The following is a 14180-nucleotide window of genomic DNA, read 5'->3' as shown; positions in this document are numbered from 1 at the left end:
TAGATATATCCAGCCCTACGCCGGGAGCTTGGCAGCTAACACCAGTCTCCCCCGTCGCCTTTCAGCTCGGCAGCTGGAGCCACTCACTATCCCACGACATCCGAAGGATGTCTCAGCACGGCGCTCGCTAGCACCATGGCATATTCCTCTACAGCAAGTCTAGGTAGGAAAAGTGCTCTATTTGATTGTTTTTGAGAAAGGCTGGGGCAGAAAAAAATTCTGACTGTAGATTTGAACTAGGGTGACCTAGAGGACAAGCATTAGAGCTATTTTTAGTGAGTGGTCAGTCCAGACATGAAGGACCAACAGTACCTTCGCACCAGCTTGGGCATAATATTAATACTTTGAAGTATATTGATATATACAAAGTGCTTTTTGTATCATAGAGACCTTGCATAGAGTTTGAGAAGTGTTGGTAATAATATGTTTGTCGCTGAAGGGTACTGTTGCCTTAGCGCTGCTTAAAACTAAGTCATGTTGTTTGGAGTGAGTAAATATACTCAGAGCAGTTAGTGAGCTGTGTGAAATTTAGTGATTTGTTTAACAAGATTAAGCAGTTATGCTTAAACCTAAGCAAAATGTTTATTATTATTAATACTAATTACAATAAACGACAGCATGTGCTCTTGATGGAGGGAGTCCATGTCTCGCATAGATTAATGCTTTTCTTCTGAAAATTGAAAATGTTGCTGTAAACATGTTATTATTTTCAGATGCATCTTCAGGAACTATTGCCTCGTATTTACCAACTGCAGCCATGAAGTCATTTCCCCTGTCAGGGGTTGGATTTACCTCACACCAACCTGGGACAAAGGTTAGACAGTTTGTATAGTATTCTTGAATGAGTTGTTCTTGAATTCTTGAATTCTTGAATTTTAGTGTTGTCTTGTCATGCTTGTCCTAAAATGTCAAAGCGACTTTGGGTATATAGAAAAGCGCTATAAAAAATTGAAATATTATTATTATTATTATTATTATTATTGAATGAGCGATTACATATTCCTATGTGTGACAGAAAATGGCTTGCTAGCCAGTGGATTTCATCGTTTTTAGATATTTAACGGTCAAAAGGATTAGGTTGTACTCATAGTTGCTTTCCAAATATGAGTGTGTGTCCTTAACTGGTGTCACTCACAGGCCCCTCCTCTGAAATGCTTCAAAGACTAGAGAGATCGCAGAGGGGTGTGTGTGTGTTGGGGGGAGGGGGTTGGTAGGCAGGAGGATTACGCAGTAAGGGTCAGACAGAACTTGACTGCTTCAAGTTCATTGAGCGCTTGTAACATTTCTAGGGGTTTGTAAATCAGAAATATGTGGTTGTTAAGCAAGTATCAGTTACCTTGCAAATTATCAGTCAACGCATTTTGTCAGCTGTGACCCAAAGGTGAAAAGAAAGTACAAATTGTGAATAAGTGTTATTTCTTTTTTTATTTCAAAGATCCCAACATTCAAATATTTTAATATTTGGTCATAATTTGTTACGGAAAGATAGACACAGCAATTGTTCACATAGTTCTGCTAGACCAATAAAACATTTCTAGAAATGCTTTGAATTAGTAATTATCATTCAGCCTTCAAATGACTGACAGGGAGCAACAGGTTCTGTCATTATCAAATTACTGAGGCTTCCTATACCAATTGAGCTCACTTGGGTGAATGAAAGAACCATTATGTATGAGTTGTTAAAGACAGTGTCAAAGCTTGCTGAGAAGGGGCAGGACAAGAGAGACATCAACAAAGACCAGAGACAGATAGTAGTCGAATAGACTTCCTCATGGTGATGGAATGGAGCAAATGGCTGGCATTTGTCTTCCCAGCCACAGTCGACGACTGCTCCACTACTACTGACTTAAAGCCTTAGAGTGCCTCTGAAACAGGACTCTGAAATAGGTGACCACAACAACGCTTGTTTGAGGACGGCGGATGGAGGTGTGTGTGTGTGTGTGTGTGTGTGTGTGTGTGTGTGGGGAGGCAGGGGTAGACCTTGGCAAGGTGTAAGGGGGGAAATAGCAGCTGTTGATGGGTGTCTGCAGTTGTGGTGCACATACAACCTCCACATGAAGAGGAACAAGGGGGTTGGAGAGTTGGGTAGAGATATATTAAGAATGAGTATATCAGTAGAAGAGGGATATATGAACAGGAGGGGCACAGAAAGCAACAACCAGGGAAAGCTAACACACCAAGGCCTGGGATAGCATCTGAAATCTGAGGATCATTTCACTTGGCTTGCCAGGATGGGAGAATGGGGTGACATATGGGGTGACACAGATGAAGATCTGAAGATCACTTCTTCACACGCTTTCTGTGGTCATAAAGAAATGCAGCTGCCAAAAGAATATTAGTTTATCGTAGATTGACAGGTAGATTGATTAGATATATTATTTTTTATTATTATTATTATTAGATACCTTATTATGTGATTTCACAAATAAGGCCTCTGCTTTGTCTAAATTGTGTTTGGTCAAGGTGTTGCTTGGCCGTGAAATTTTACAAAAAGAAAGATTTTCTTTACATTTGTGTCTATGTGTAGGATGGCCAAAATGTATGTGGATTATTTGTGCATATTAGCATCAGACATAAATAGGCCAGCCTGTGATCTATGGAACTTTTTTGAGTGCCAGGGATTAAGGAAGTCATCTGAAAACAAGGTTTGCATAGCTCCCTTAGAAGATCACGGTTTTACCTCTGGGCAATGTGTACTGTGTATTGATGACAGTTTCTAGGCAACCCTTTCAGGGATTGGCGGAGAGTATATTGTTGATCAGGTCCATTTGTGGTTGTGAATGAAGAACTTAAAGACTCTTTTACGAGTTCTATCCATCCACTTATTTACGATGGCTTTCATCACAGAGGCTTACACATTGTATGGATGTACTAATGTTAGCTCCAATAAACTCCCACCTGTTGCTCTGATGGAATCTTTACTGTTTTGTGCTGCGATGCCGGTGTCACCCCACATTTCAGCCAGCTGTTCTTGGGTGACACTCTCCTCACTCTTTGACTAAAAAATAAAACACAGAAGCTGCGCACTGAAACTGGCTAATTTAGCTAATAAACACTCTTGTTTACAGCTGCTTGGGTCAACCGCTAATTTGGCTATTGAGTGTGGCCGAATTGATGTGTGAATATGAAAACAGACACATGGAGGATATTAGTTTTAATGGTGCTGGAAACCAAGGGGGAGATAGAGACCTCCACCATGTATCGCATCAAGGGTAGTGGGAGGAATGGCAGCTTGGGAGTTAGGTTTCAGGCTGGGTGAAGAGTAACAGGATCTGCAGGGGGCGAGTGTTGCATCCCCAGGGGAATGCAGTGGAGGGCTTTGAGGGACGGACTCGGCACCTTGCTTAACCCACAGGGATTTCTCTACGAGTAAACAAACAGAAATGTTTCATTCCTCACAAGTTGTCTGTTGTGGGAAAGGGGGCATCTGGTTGGTCGTCTGGCGTACAAAAAAGCTTTTGCTTCTTTCAAGAGCTTCTGTCAGTCATGGTTCCATAGTTAATCCAGGGCTATTTAACACAGCATAATCACTGCATAGGTAACATTTATTTCAGAATAAACATCATATAACAACAATGCTCTTTGGGTGGTTGTTTTGCAATAGGCCTCTATGATTAAAAGTAGAGTCCTTGGCCAAGTTATGATACATGGTGGTCCGGACAGTCAAAGTAAGTGACCCCGACTGAGACTAATGATTGATTTACTTCAGAAGTCATTATGTCACATAGAGCAAGATGCATGGTAGAGCTACTAGGGTATTCACAAGACACCCATAGCGGACCTCACACATTGATCTTGACCACAGGCGAAAATGTGTGACTCAAAGTCCGCCTATGAAGCTGTCAAATCTGCTTCAATAAACCAGTAAGCAGTGTAACTGCCACTGATCTACCCGATTAGATCAATGCTTCTGTTTGCAATTTCTGTTTCCCGGGAAAAAAAATCATTAGCAAAAAAATCTTTTGTACGGTAGAGAGGTTATCAAACAGTTCACTGCCTTCGCAGAGGTCAAATGATCTCAATATTGTATGAGATCTATGTGATAGAGCAGTTTCACATTGCTCGTAACATTTTTCTCCATAACTATTGACATGGGGGCTCTAAATAATAAGATATTTGGCAAATACACAGAGGCAATTGGGAGCATCGGTCTGTGTTTGATTTCAGAGACATAAACAGCCTGTTGGTGTCTATTTCTGAACCCGTTTATTAGACCAGGCCTGCCTGGACCCTCCATATAGTTTCAGGGAGAGAGGTCAAATCTGGACAACCGCTGTTGATAGAATTATCACCCCAACATCTGAGACCATTAAAGCTGGGTCAGCTGCCAGAGCAGTCGAACAGAAGCGCCAAGACCTTGCAATCAGGTGCTTGGAGATCGTCATTTCCTGACGTCTACTGTTAGGTGTATTACTTTTGTCACACTGATATGTGTATTATTCCATAGATAGACAGATAAACGACAATGAGACAGATAAACATACACAGACATGACTGCAATAAAGCGAATTCAAAAAGTATGTTCATTTGATAATATTATGCTGTATTTTTAGAATTTAAACTCAGTATTAAACTGCGAGATATGCACCATTTTAAGAGCGTTAGAGAATGGATCGTATTTTTAGGTGTACAATAGGTTGTTCCCAGTTGTTCAACATCAGCAACTGAACATATCTGAAATCAACTCCATTTCAAGGTACCAACTAAAGAAAACATGGAAGGCTTGAATTTACCATCATTTCCGTTGGGGAGTCATTATGAAGAAAACTCCTAGGTGATTACGGAACACCTCTGCATACCTCCCATGGTCAGCGGCCCCTTTTTCTTGGGAGTACAGGTTTTCTTAGTTATAAGGGGTCATCAGCCACTGCAATAGTTTGCTATACTTAGCGATCCACGGGGATTAGAGACAGAACGGGCACAATGCCAGACGTGTTCAAATGTCATGCTTTCAAATCCCTGCCTGTAAACTGTCATTATCACCAATGATGAGACCCCCCCACCTGTCTTGTTTTGTTATGCATGTTATGTTTGTATGCTGGGTTATGAGGACATGTGACTAATGTGGGTGAATACTGGCATCTGTGGAATACTACTGTGGTAAACTCCCAGCCGTATAGTGAGCGGTGTTTTTTCTTTGTCTCAGTTCCCCCAGAGAAAACCCTTCCCTGGTCGGGTCGTCCACATCTGCAACCTTCCTGAGGGCAGTTGCACAGAGAATGATGTCATCAACCTGGGCATCCCATTTGGCAAAGTCACCAATTATATTCTCATGCGTTCCACACATCAGGTATATAACATAATTTAACAGTTAGTCTATTTGTTGAGTCATTCGTGTTTTTGAGAGGCCTAAATATTGTGCATGTCTACCATTTGATATTCACCTACAATTATGAGTCTGCATTGACATTATATGACCAGATTCCAACTCTGTGTTTTGGGGTCATCATATGCCTGTGGAGTGTGGGTTACTCAAATTAAGCTTAGTATTAATGACAGATCACTCCAATGAAAAGTGACACTCAGTGATGATTTTAGAAGTTTAGTTTGGACCTTGTTTGACTCAGTTGTACTTCTTAAGTGTAAGCCGAAACCCCGGCCAGTCAGTGTAGTCTTGTAAAAGTCTGATTTCTTGGCAGGCTTTCGTGGAGATGGCTTATGTCGAGGCAGCACAAGCCATGGTCCAGTATTATCAGCTCCAACCAGCCACAATTAACAACCAGAAACTCCTGATTCGGATGTCAAAGCGTTACAAAGAATTACAACTCAAGGTAATACCAGACTATTACAATATGTAATATGTTTTGGGACTTCAGAAATATGATTTTTTGGGGGGTTTTATTTTAAATGTTGTGTTATTTTTATCTCTCATGTAAAGAAACCCGGAAAGGATGTTGACTCCATTATTCACGATATCAACTCTCAGAGAGAAAAAGACGAGACTCAAGAACCTGACCGGTATGAGCTTTTCCCCTTCCCTTTCCCTTTTACAAGTTAACACTGTTGACTCGCACAATCTAAAATATCTGTACATTGATGTTAAGGTTTAGTTGTTGTATGAGCTCCAAGGGTAATCCTTCACCTTATCATTAAAGTAATTCCCAAGCAACTAACCCAGTGGAAAGTATAAAGGCAATATCAGGTGTAACTTACCAAATATCGGTATTGAATGTTTTTTGTTACATTTTGAAACACTGAAGCCCAACCTTATCCATGTCGGACTGTATCACTGACCCTGGGCATCTCCTCATGGGCGGCAGTGGTACAGGAGGTAAAGAAGTCGTTTAGTAATCAGAGGGTTGCTAGTTCGATTCCCTGTCGAAGTGTCCTTGAGCAAGGCACTGAACCCCGAATTGCTCCTGATGTGCAGTGTGCCATCAGTGTAAATGTAAAAAATGTGTATACATTGTAAGTCGCACATATGTAAGTCGCTTTGGATAAAAGCGTCTGCTAAATGACTAAATGTAAATGTAAATGTAAATGTCCTCAGGTATGTACCAGAGCGACCAAGGTCCCGCAGCCCAATTCGAGGTTCCTTAAGCCCACGCTCGCACAGCCCAAGCTTCACATCGTGCAGCTCCACGCATAGTCCACAGGGGGCACCCTGCCGGTCTGAATGGAGCAACGGCATGGGCCCACGTCGGCCCTCCTGGGACTGGACACCCCATCCCCGTAGGGAAGATGATCGGGAACGGGAACGGGATCGTGAACGAGAACGGGACGAGGAGCACTGGAGGAATGGTGAAGATGACAGGCCCAACGGAAGGCTGCCTGACCGCAGGAAATCCTACATGAAAGCTGGGGACCGTATCAGCCCCAGGACTATGGATGACCGGGGTGGCAGAGACTGGTACTGCCGAGGCAGCCCTCAGGGTCCTACATTCCCCTCCTACAGGGACATGGATGACTTCTACAAGAAGGAGCACCCTTACAAATCAGACAAGCCCTCCAGGCTGCCATATCCACGACATGAACTGAAGACAAAGAGGAGGGAGGCATCAGACTACCACAAGCCAAGGCACTCAGAGTCTGAGGATATGTCTGAGGAACCCATCCCACCTAGAAGTCCAGAGGACAGAAGGCAAGGATCACCAGGGAGGGGAAGAAGCAAGAAACAAACCAGAAGACAACCAGCAGAGAAGGACGAGAAAGATCCAAACAACAATGTACGCAATGTATGCAATAACACACAGTAACACACTATCTTAGAGTTTGGGTAATAGGAAATTATTAGGGATCTTTGTGTTCATAAGTATGTCTCATCAAAAAAAAAAAAAGCATACTGTGCTACTGGGTGCTGACTTGACCCTCTTACAGGGACAACACCAAAGGGAGGAATCATCGAAGGAGAGGTCAGTTTCTCCTCCCAGTGTGAGCAAGAATACAGATGCTACAGAAGTTGACCAGGACAAAGAGAGTGGGGTAGGCACAGTTTCTAAATCTTCGCATTTACATTTGAAGTTTACATGTCACCAATATGCAAAAACAAATGTTTTCATACTCCATTAAATATATTTAAATGACAACACTTTTCAGTGTAATTAAAGTATTTAGCTATGATTTTTAAAGATGTTTCCATTTACTCTGAATATAATACATTATTTTCACCCAGGCTGAAGAGTCGGAGAGTGATGACACGGAAGGAGAGTCCTGGTACCCAAAGAACATGGAGGAGCTTGTGACAGTGGATGAGGTCGGAGAAGAGGAAGACTCTATAATTGAGCCTGACATACTGGAACTTCAGGAAGAGTCTCTCAGAGAGGAGACTTCATCTGCAGGCCTGACTGAGGCCAAACTAGACTCCAACCCAACAGCGTCCTTGGATACACAGAGAGGGGATAGCCAGGATGGCTCCCCTCCTCGGGAAGACCCTGAGGATGCCCCGGCAGCCACTTCTCCCAAGGAAACCAAAGAGGACAAAAGCACATCAGAGCCTCACAGCTCAGACCTCAATCACTTCCCCAATCAGGAGTTTAAGGTTGCCTTGGAGGAGACATGCTCCACACCAGACATGAGTGGTGCTGAAGCTCCCAAATCAGCACCAGACTGCCTTTCAAACCACAATGGCGAATGTGACTCTGCCAAGCCCGCAGAGCCAAACAGGGATGTTGACACAGGAAAGTCCGGTCATGTGACTGAGAATTTACACAAAGACACACAGATAAAGGAGGATGGCCAGTGCCAGAGGAAAGGTTGGTTTTCTTTATTCTTTTTATTATTCAATTGTTCACAACCAGGCAACAGAGTAGAAGATTGACAAAATGAAATACTTGGTGGAAAAGTAGTGATAGGCTATACTACACAATGATACCTTCATGGGTGAGGGATGGTGGGATTTTGCTGCTATATACAAAAATGTGATCCTCTCTTTAAAATGTGTTTTGTATGTTTCCTGTCAATGTTCTGAATGACGCCATTTCCTTTTCTCAACTGTTTGCATATCAGGAGTGTTTCTGAATAGTTTGTACTAGGGTATCTTTTTACATTTCATTTCCATAGACCTCAATTCAGTACATGGTCATTCTCCACTTCGGATAGACACTGAGGCCCCTTCGCCATCCCGGGAACAAGAAAAAGTGATCAATGAGCACAGTATACCACTGGGTAAGCGTAATACTGGGAACTAGTTTTCTCTCACCCAGGTAATAGCTAGTATGTTTAATTGGTCGTCCTTATATATGCTTTCTACTACGATGCTTCTCTTTCAACTGAAGATAGATGAATGAATTGGACATGGTACGGTTTCTTCTCACATTCGTACTTGATATGATGGTTATTAGGATCAATTAAGAAACATATTTTAATAATGACACTTTAACAAACCAGTGCCTGTTTTTGTTACTGTTAAAGGCTAAGACTAATCTTATTGAATATTTGAATGAACCTAATATTATAACATATAACTGATATCCTTTCTAGTGTGATCCAAGAAGGCTAGCAGAACATTGCAAAATCATATTAAAAACAACTAATGCTTGCAATGACATAATTGATGCCTTATACTGATGTTGTTGTTTATTTTAGGTGTGGAGTTTATTGTGCCTAGAGCAGCCTTCTACTGTAAACTGTGTGGGCTCTTCTACAGCAGTGAGGACGTGGCCAAAACAACACACTGCAGAAGCACCGTTCACTATAGGAATCTCCAGGTCAGTACAGTTATACTTTGAGTATGTGCATTCCCCAGTTGCTTACAAGGGTCTTGTCATTTATAATATAGTTTTACTGAACGCAGATGACCTGTTATCTATTTTCATTTTTATAGAGGATATATGTATGCCTGACTAACGGCTAGCGAGCTCAAGGATTTCATACTCCCACCCCCAAGCAGACTGGGGGCAGTTTATTACTACATTTATAGCCTACACCCTCCTCTCCCGTTGCAGAAGTAAGCTAAAAGTTTGGCCAAGGTGACAGACACTGAAGGCTACACGTAGCATGAAAATATTTATATGATTGAAAGATATCTGGGCTACCATTAGTGTCATCAATGAACATGATATTTATATGTTACATTAACTTAGTCGAGGTAAACAGACCCCTGTAGGCCTTCATTTAAGCACTCAAGCTTTCGAGCTAGCTGATAGCTGTTATGTAAGGTTAACCGATGGGGCTTGTGACTGTGCTACTTGTTGATACTTCCTATAGGATTGCCATACTTACTTGGGTCCATTCGTAAATTCAATCCGGCACTCATATGGTTTGATGCTCAAAAAATTCTCCAGGAATTTACAACAGTGTAATGGTCATTATTTTAGCCTCTGAAATGGGATTTTTAACATTCCTGACTGTAGGTTTATGCCTGTGACTGCATCCTGACTTTGCCTGCTGTATTTTTGCTACAGTGAGTCACTAGCATCGCTTGAGGTACAAAGTGGTTTTATGAGAGAGGACGGACCGGGACTAGCTGGCTAGCATGCTAATTTGAGTGGACATTTAGGCAACACAGTGTATAGGTGTTTTTGATATTAGGTCAAAACAGTTAATTCTTCACATTCTGTTGCTATTTCTAGTTACTTTTTTAAAGTTTTAAACTGTGGCTTGGATCACACTTGTTTGTTTATACTACCGACAAGCACAAGCTAGAACTTTTATCCCTTAACACTTATACATTTGAAGTCTATAATTTCAAGATTCTGAGCAGACCAGTTTGTTTTCTCTCAGGGCCAAATTTAATACATTGTTAAGTAATAGAGTCCAAAATACCCAATGAGTTATGTTCATGTATGTTAGCCACCCCACAGGAGAGAGAAAGCCAGATAAGATTGAGAACTCACTTACGTAGATGGCCATTAGACTAAAGAGCTGATGCAATGTTAGCCTTTTGGCTCTGGTTCACCATTTCCCCAACTGGGATGTTCATGAGCAGGCCATTAGTGGAGAGGATTGTGCATCAAGCTGTGTGGAGGCATTGGAGGTCAGGGGTTAATGACTAGAAGGGGGCTTAGATGGTATTTTTAATTGTAGAACGTGCTAAGCATTTGGCCAGAGAGGACCAAAGGGTTCTGGATGGAAAAGGTGACAACTTTGATGAGTTGTCATGGCGAACATGAGATTTATTTGATTGTTTTAGCACGATACTTTTCTTTTAAATCTTTTTTTTACAGTAGTCAGATGTTGTCATGCTCATGTGACACGGTGAGAGCATGCAGTTCAGGGTTATGTTGTTGCTCTTTCGGCTTTGGGGTATTAATGAGTGAGTCATCGGGGCAAACTTGTGCTGCCACCTCACGGAGACTTCCTGCGTCTAAGGCAGGATTGGGTTTCTCATTAGCGTCCATCTCACAACGCAAGGCAACGATTCCGCACCAAGAAGCACAAGAGAGCGAGCGCAGCTGAGATGCACCGGGAGCAGCGGATACTTTGACGTTCGACAGATCGCATTCCCAGGGGGGGGTGGAGGCAAGAGAGGGCGTTCGGGGAAAAAAAAGTACGCAAATTCCAAAAACAGCTGTGCTGTCCATCAAACTCAGAAGGAGGAGGGGCTGTGAATGACAGCGGAGCAGTAGCTGGTAGAACAGCACGTTCCCTAGTTAGCGTCCTGCCTCTCCTGGTTGCAACTTATAAGATGAGGGAGACTAGGGCCGTGTGGTACCTCTGCTCCCAATGTACAGGAGGAGCCTGGTATATTTTCACTCACTCTCTCTCACTCTATTTTGAGTCCTCCAGTCTTGTTTGTCCTGCCCCTTTTTTACTTGCATTACATAGTACCATTAACAAGTCAGGAAAATAATGGGGGCACACTGCAGGTGCTAAGAATCTACAAATTAAACTGTATTTCACACGCCAATTCAGTTTTCACATGCTTACATGTACTTGTTTTATTTTGTAACAAGTGTGCAACATCTGAAATCAATTTACTGGGAATTGTATGGTCTGTTTTTATTTATGTATTTATTTCCCACAGAAATACTTGTCTCAGCTGTCAGAGGGGAGCCTACTCATTGGCCAGATGGACACGTTTGGCTCAGAATGATGACTTGGCACTGGCAGGGAATGGATGATGACTGCACGCGTTCAGCTTCGGAATGAATATCGAGACAAGAAGAAGGGACGAGACAGGGAGGACAGGATGATCAATAGCGTTGGCGGGTGGTAGTCAGAAAATGATATGGGAGAGAGAGAGAGAGAGAGAGAGAGAGAGAGAGAGAGAGAGAGAGAGGGGGAGGGGGAGAGAGAGAGCGAGAGCGAGAGAGAGAGAGAGAGAGACAGACATCAAGAGGCCTCCAACATCTCACCTAGTGATGAGATAACTCAGGTGAAGCGAAAGTGCAAGCACTGAGCATGACAAATAACACCCAGAGCTGGACACACGAATGTAAAATTACTATAGCATTACAACCGCACAATCACTCACACAATAACATCGTTTTGAGTAAAACATTTGTGTAAGCGTAGTAAAACAAAGAGATGAGTGTCTTTAGAGAGCTTCTGGTGCCTTATACCATGCAATGAGTATATTGTATAGCACTGAATGAGAATTCTTGCAAGTTTCAGGAAAAACAAATATATTCTTATTTTTACGAGGATATTATATTGTGTATGTACATACACAATACGTGATACAAACATCTAGTGGCTTGCTGAATGCCTAAATTACCTAAATTAGCTTAAAGTGTCAAGGCCTTTAATACTATTTGTTGTGTCAACTTTGAAGACAGGCACAAAAGTATCCTCAGGTAGTTCTCTAATTTTGTTAAATACTTGTGAATACATTTTGATGCAAATATTTCTTCAAATACTTTGTACCTGGATTGTATAGACTGTCATTTCGTAATTTGTTCTGTTTTATGGGGTGGCGTTTATTTCATTGCTGTTATCCACATGACTGTACTGTCTGTACTGTTATCAGATTTGGCTGTTCAAGTAATTCCCACTATCTATGCTGGCTCCTTCCTTATTCTGTATTAAATTAAGTACCTAAGCAGCTTTAAACTAAAATCGTTGTCCAACTGACAGAAGACACTCATTGCCTGAGGGCTGTACTACGAAGGGAGTTTAACCTACTCAGATTTAACCTAGGGTTATGAGGGAAGTCAGGGTTGACAAACCCTGTTTGCCTAAATTGGTGTTAAATGTTGCATGCTCACATAAAAGGGGAACGTTCGCACCAATCAACCTCAGCAATCCTATGACAAAATGTAAGCAGAGTCTATGCATATTGAAATCAGACCATTATTACTATATTATATTGCGAATTACCTGCAATCTCATAAAAAGCTTCTTTGATATTTAGAGTGCTGAAATGGCCAAAGGAACACAACAAATGCATCCATCGGTTTAGCGAGAGCAAGTGGCTCAACTGCACGGCATACAGTAGCCTATTCTTGCTCAGATGTTCAACATTACCTTTGGAATAAGGCCTATATGAAGTCTCCGCAGGCCATGCAAGGAAGGCGTCCAACAGTGCCTTGCATTACTCCGGCGACTGGCATTGGACGTATCTGGCCCTAGCAGTTGCCAGTAATGAATAGTGAATATAGCGAATTCACTTAGATGAAAATTGATATCTTTCACAGAGAACATAATCGGGATAAGCTTTTTGACGGTCTTTACACATCCTCGCCCAATGTCGATGAAGAGGAGGGTGAAGTGGGTGAAGAGGCGGTGCTTACATAGAGTAACATCGAGTTAAACACGAACGTAACCCGCTCGGAGCAGTGCATAGATGCAACGTAAATAGCCATGACAGCATACCTCAAGTAAAACATATCCACCTTTCGTAGTAAGGGTTAATTGGGAAGTTACTCCTGAAGGTATCTGGATAAACCAGTAACCTCGCTTCGTACAGCCCTCTGGAGCGCCCAGAATTTGCTTGCTAGTGAAAGGCTAATAAACACTGCAGCCATGACAATAAACAAACACAAATTCTAAGTCATATCTCAGTAAAGATAATAATAAGATGCAAGAGTCACTGTCACCATTTTGTGAGCCAGCTAGGCTACTTGATTTCCACATCCTATATTTGTTTTCTTGCGGTTAATTTAAAATGATGTCATAATCTGGACAGTGCTTTAACTGTAGAGATACTTGAACTGGACCATGCATTTTTTTTTTTTTAAACAAAAAACATGCTACAAAAATAATTTATTTAGTGTAAATGAGTGAGTAGCTGCTGGAGAGTGCCTTGTTGAAGTTTTATATACTGTGAATACTAATGTAGGTGTGACAGAGACTTCCTTTTGTTTTGATGGTCATTTTGGTATTTGATGTTTGGAAGCAAGTGAATAAACTTTTTTTTTTGAACATCCCACATTACCTGCTTGTGTTATCTGCTTGTGCTACGACCAAAGCAATAACGCCTGGGCCTGACACACACACACACATACACACACACACACACACACACACACACACAAGAAGCCTCTGTAATGAAGGCTGGATAAACACTCTTCACAGACCAGCCTGGGCGTACTATTATAAAGGCTGGATATACACTCTTCACAGATCAGTTGGATGCCACCACAGATCTCCTAGTAGTGGAGTTCTTGCGCCCCCTAATGTTTGAAAACTGAGTAGATATTTGTGTTTTGCAGAAAATGTGTCCAATAAGTACTATGGAGTATTTAACATACTCGCCAAGTTCTACCGCACATTGAAGGTGATTTCTACATTTTTTTGAGGTTTCCCACTGACTGTGAAGCATCAACTCTCTCATGGAAGGAAGAGCCTTCCTAAATATC

The 14180-nt window shown here is 41.9% G+C and overlaps 1 protein-coding gene across 1 annotated transcript in view; it reads left to right on the top strand.

Moving 5' to 3' along the window:
- The window catches only part of rbm20 (RNA binding motif protein 20), a 44090-nt gene extending 30340 nt beyond the window's left edge, over window positions 1-13750 (top strand). Inside the window, exons 4-14 of the mRNA XM_031563860.2 lie at window positions 66-163; window positions 714-814; window positions 5147-5290; window positions 5640-5771; window positions 5879-5958; window positions 6491-7166; window positions 7318-7422; window positions 7613-8192; window positions 8500-8604; window positions 9025-9146; window positions 11405-13750. Of these exons, the coding sequence (XP_031419720.1) occupies window positions 66-163; window positions 714-814; window positions 5147-5290; window positions 5640-5771; window positions 5879-5958; window positions 6491-7166; window positions 7318-7422; window positions 7613-8192; window positions 8500-8604; window positions 9025-9146; window positions 11405-11473 (2212 nt within the window). The 3' untranslated portion in view covers window positions 11474-13750. The remainder of the gene's footprint in view (window positions 1-65; window positions 164-713; window positions 815-5146; window positions 5291-5639; window positions 5772-5878; window positions 5959-6490; window positions 7167-7317; window positions 7423-7612; window positions 8193-8499; window positions 8605-9024; window positions 9147-11404) is intronic.
- Window positions 13751-14180: the final 430 nt, after the last annotated feature.

The sequence above is a fragment of the Clupea harengus genome, chromosome 26, assembly GCF_900700415.2.
Source record: "Clupea harengus chromosome 26, Ch_v2.0.2, whole genome shotgun sequence".
NCBI classification, from domain to species: domain Eukaryota; kingdom Metazoa; phylum Chordata; class Actinopteri; order Clupeiformes; family Clupeidae; genus Clupea; species Clupea harengus.
The sequence above is the reverse complement of the archived record's forward strand: the minus strand, read 5'-3'. Positions and strand labels throughout refer to the sequence as shown.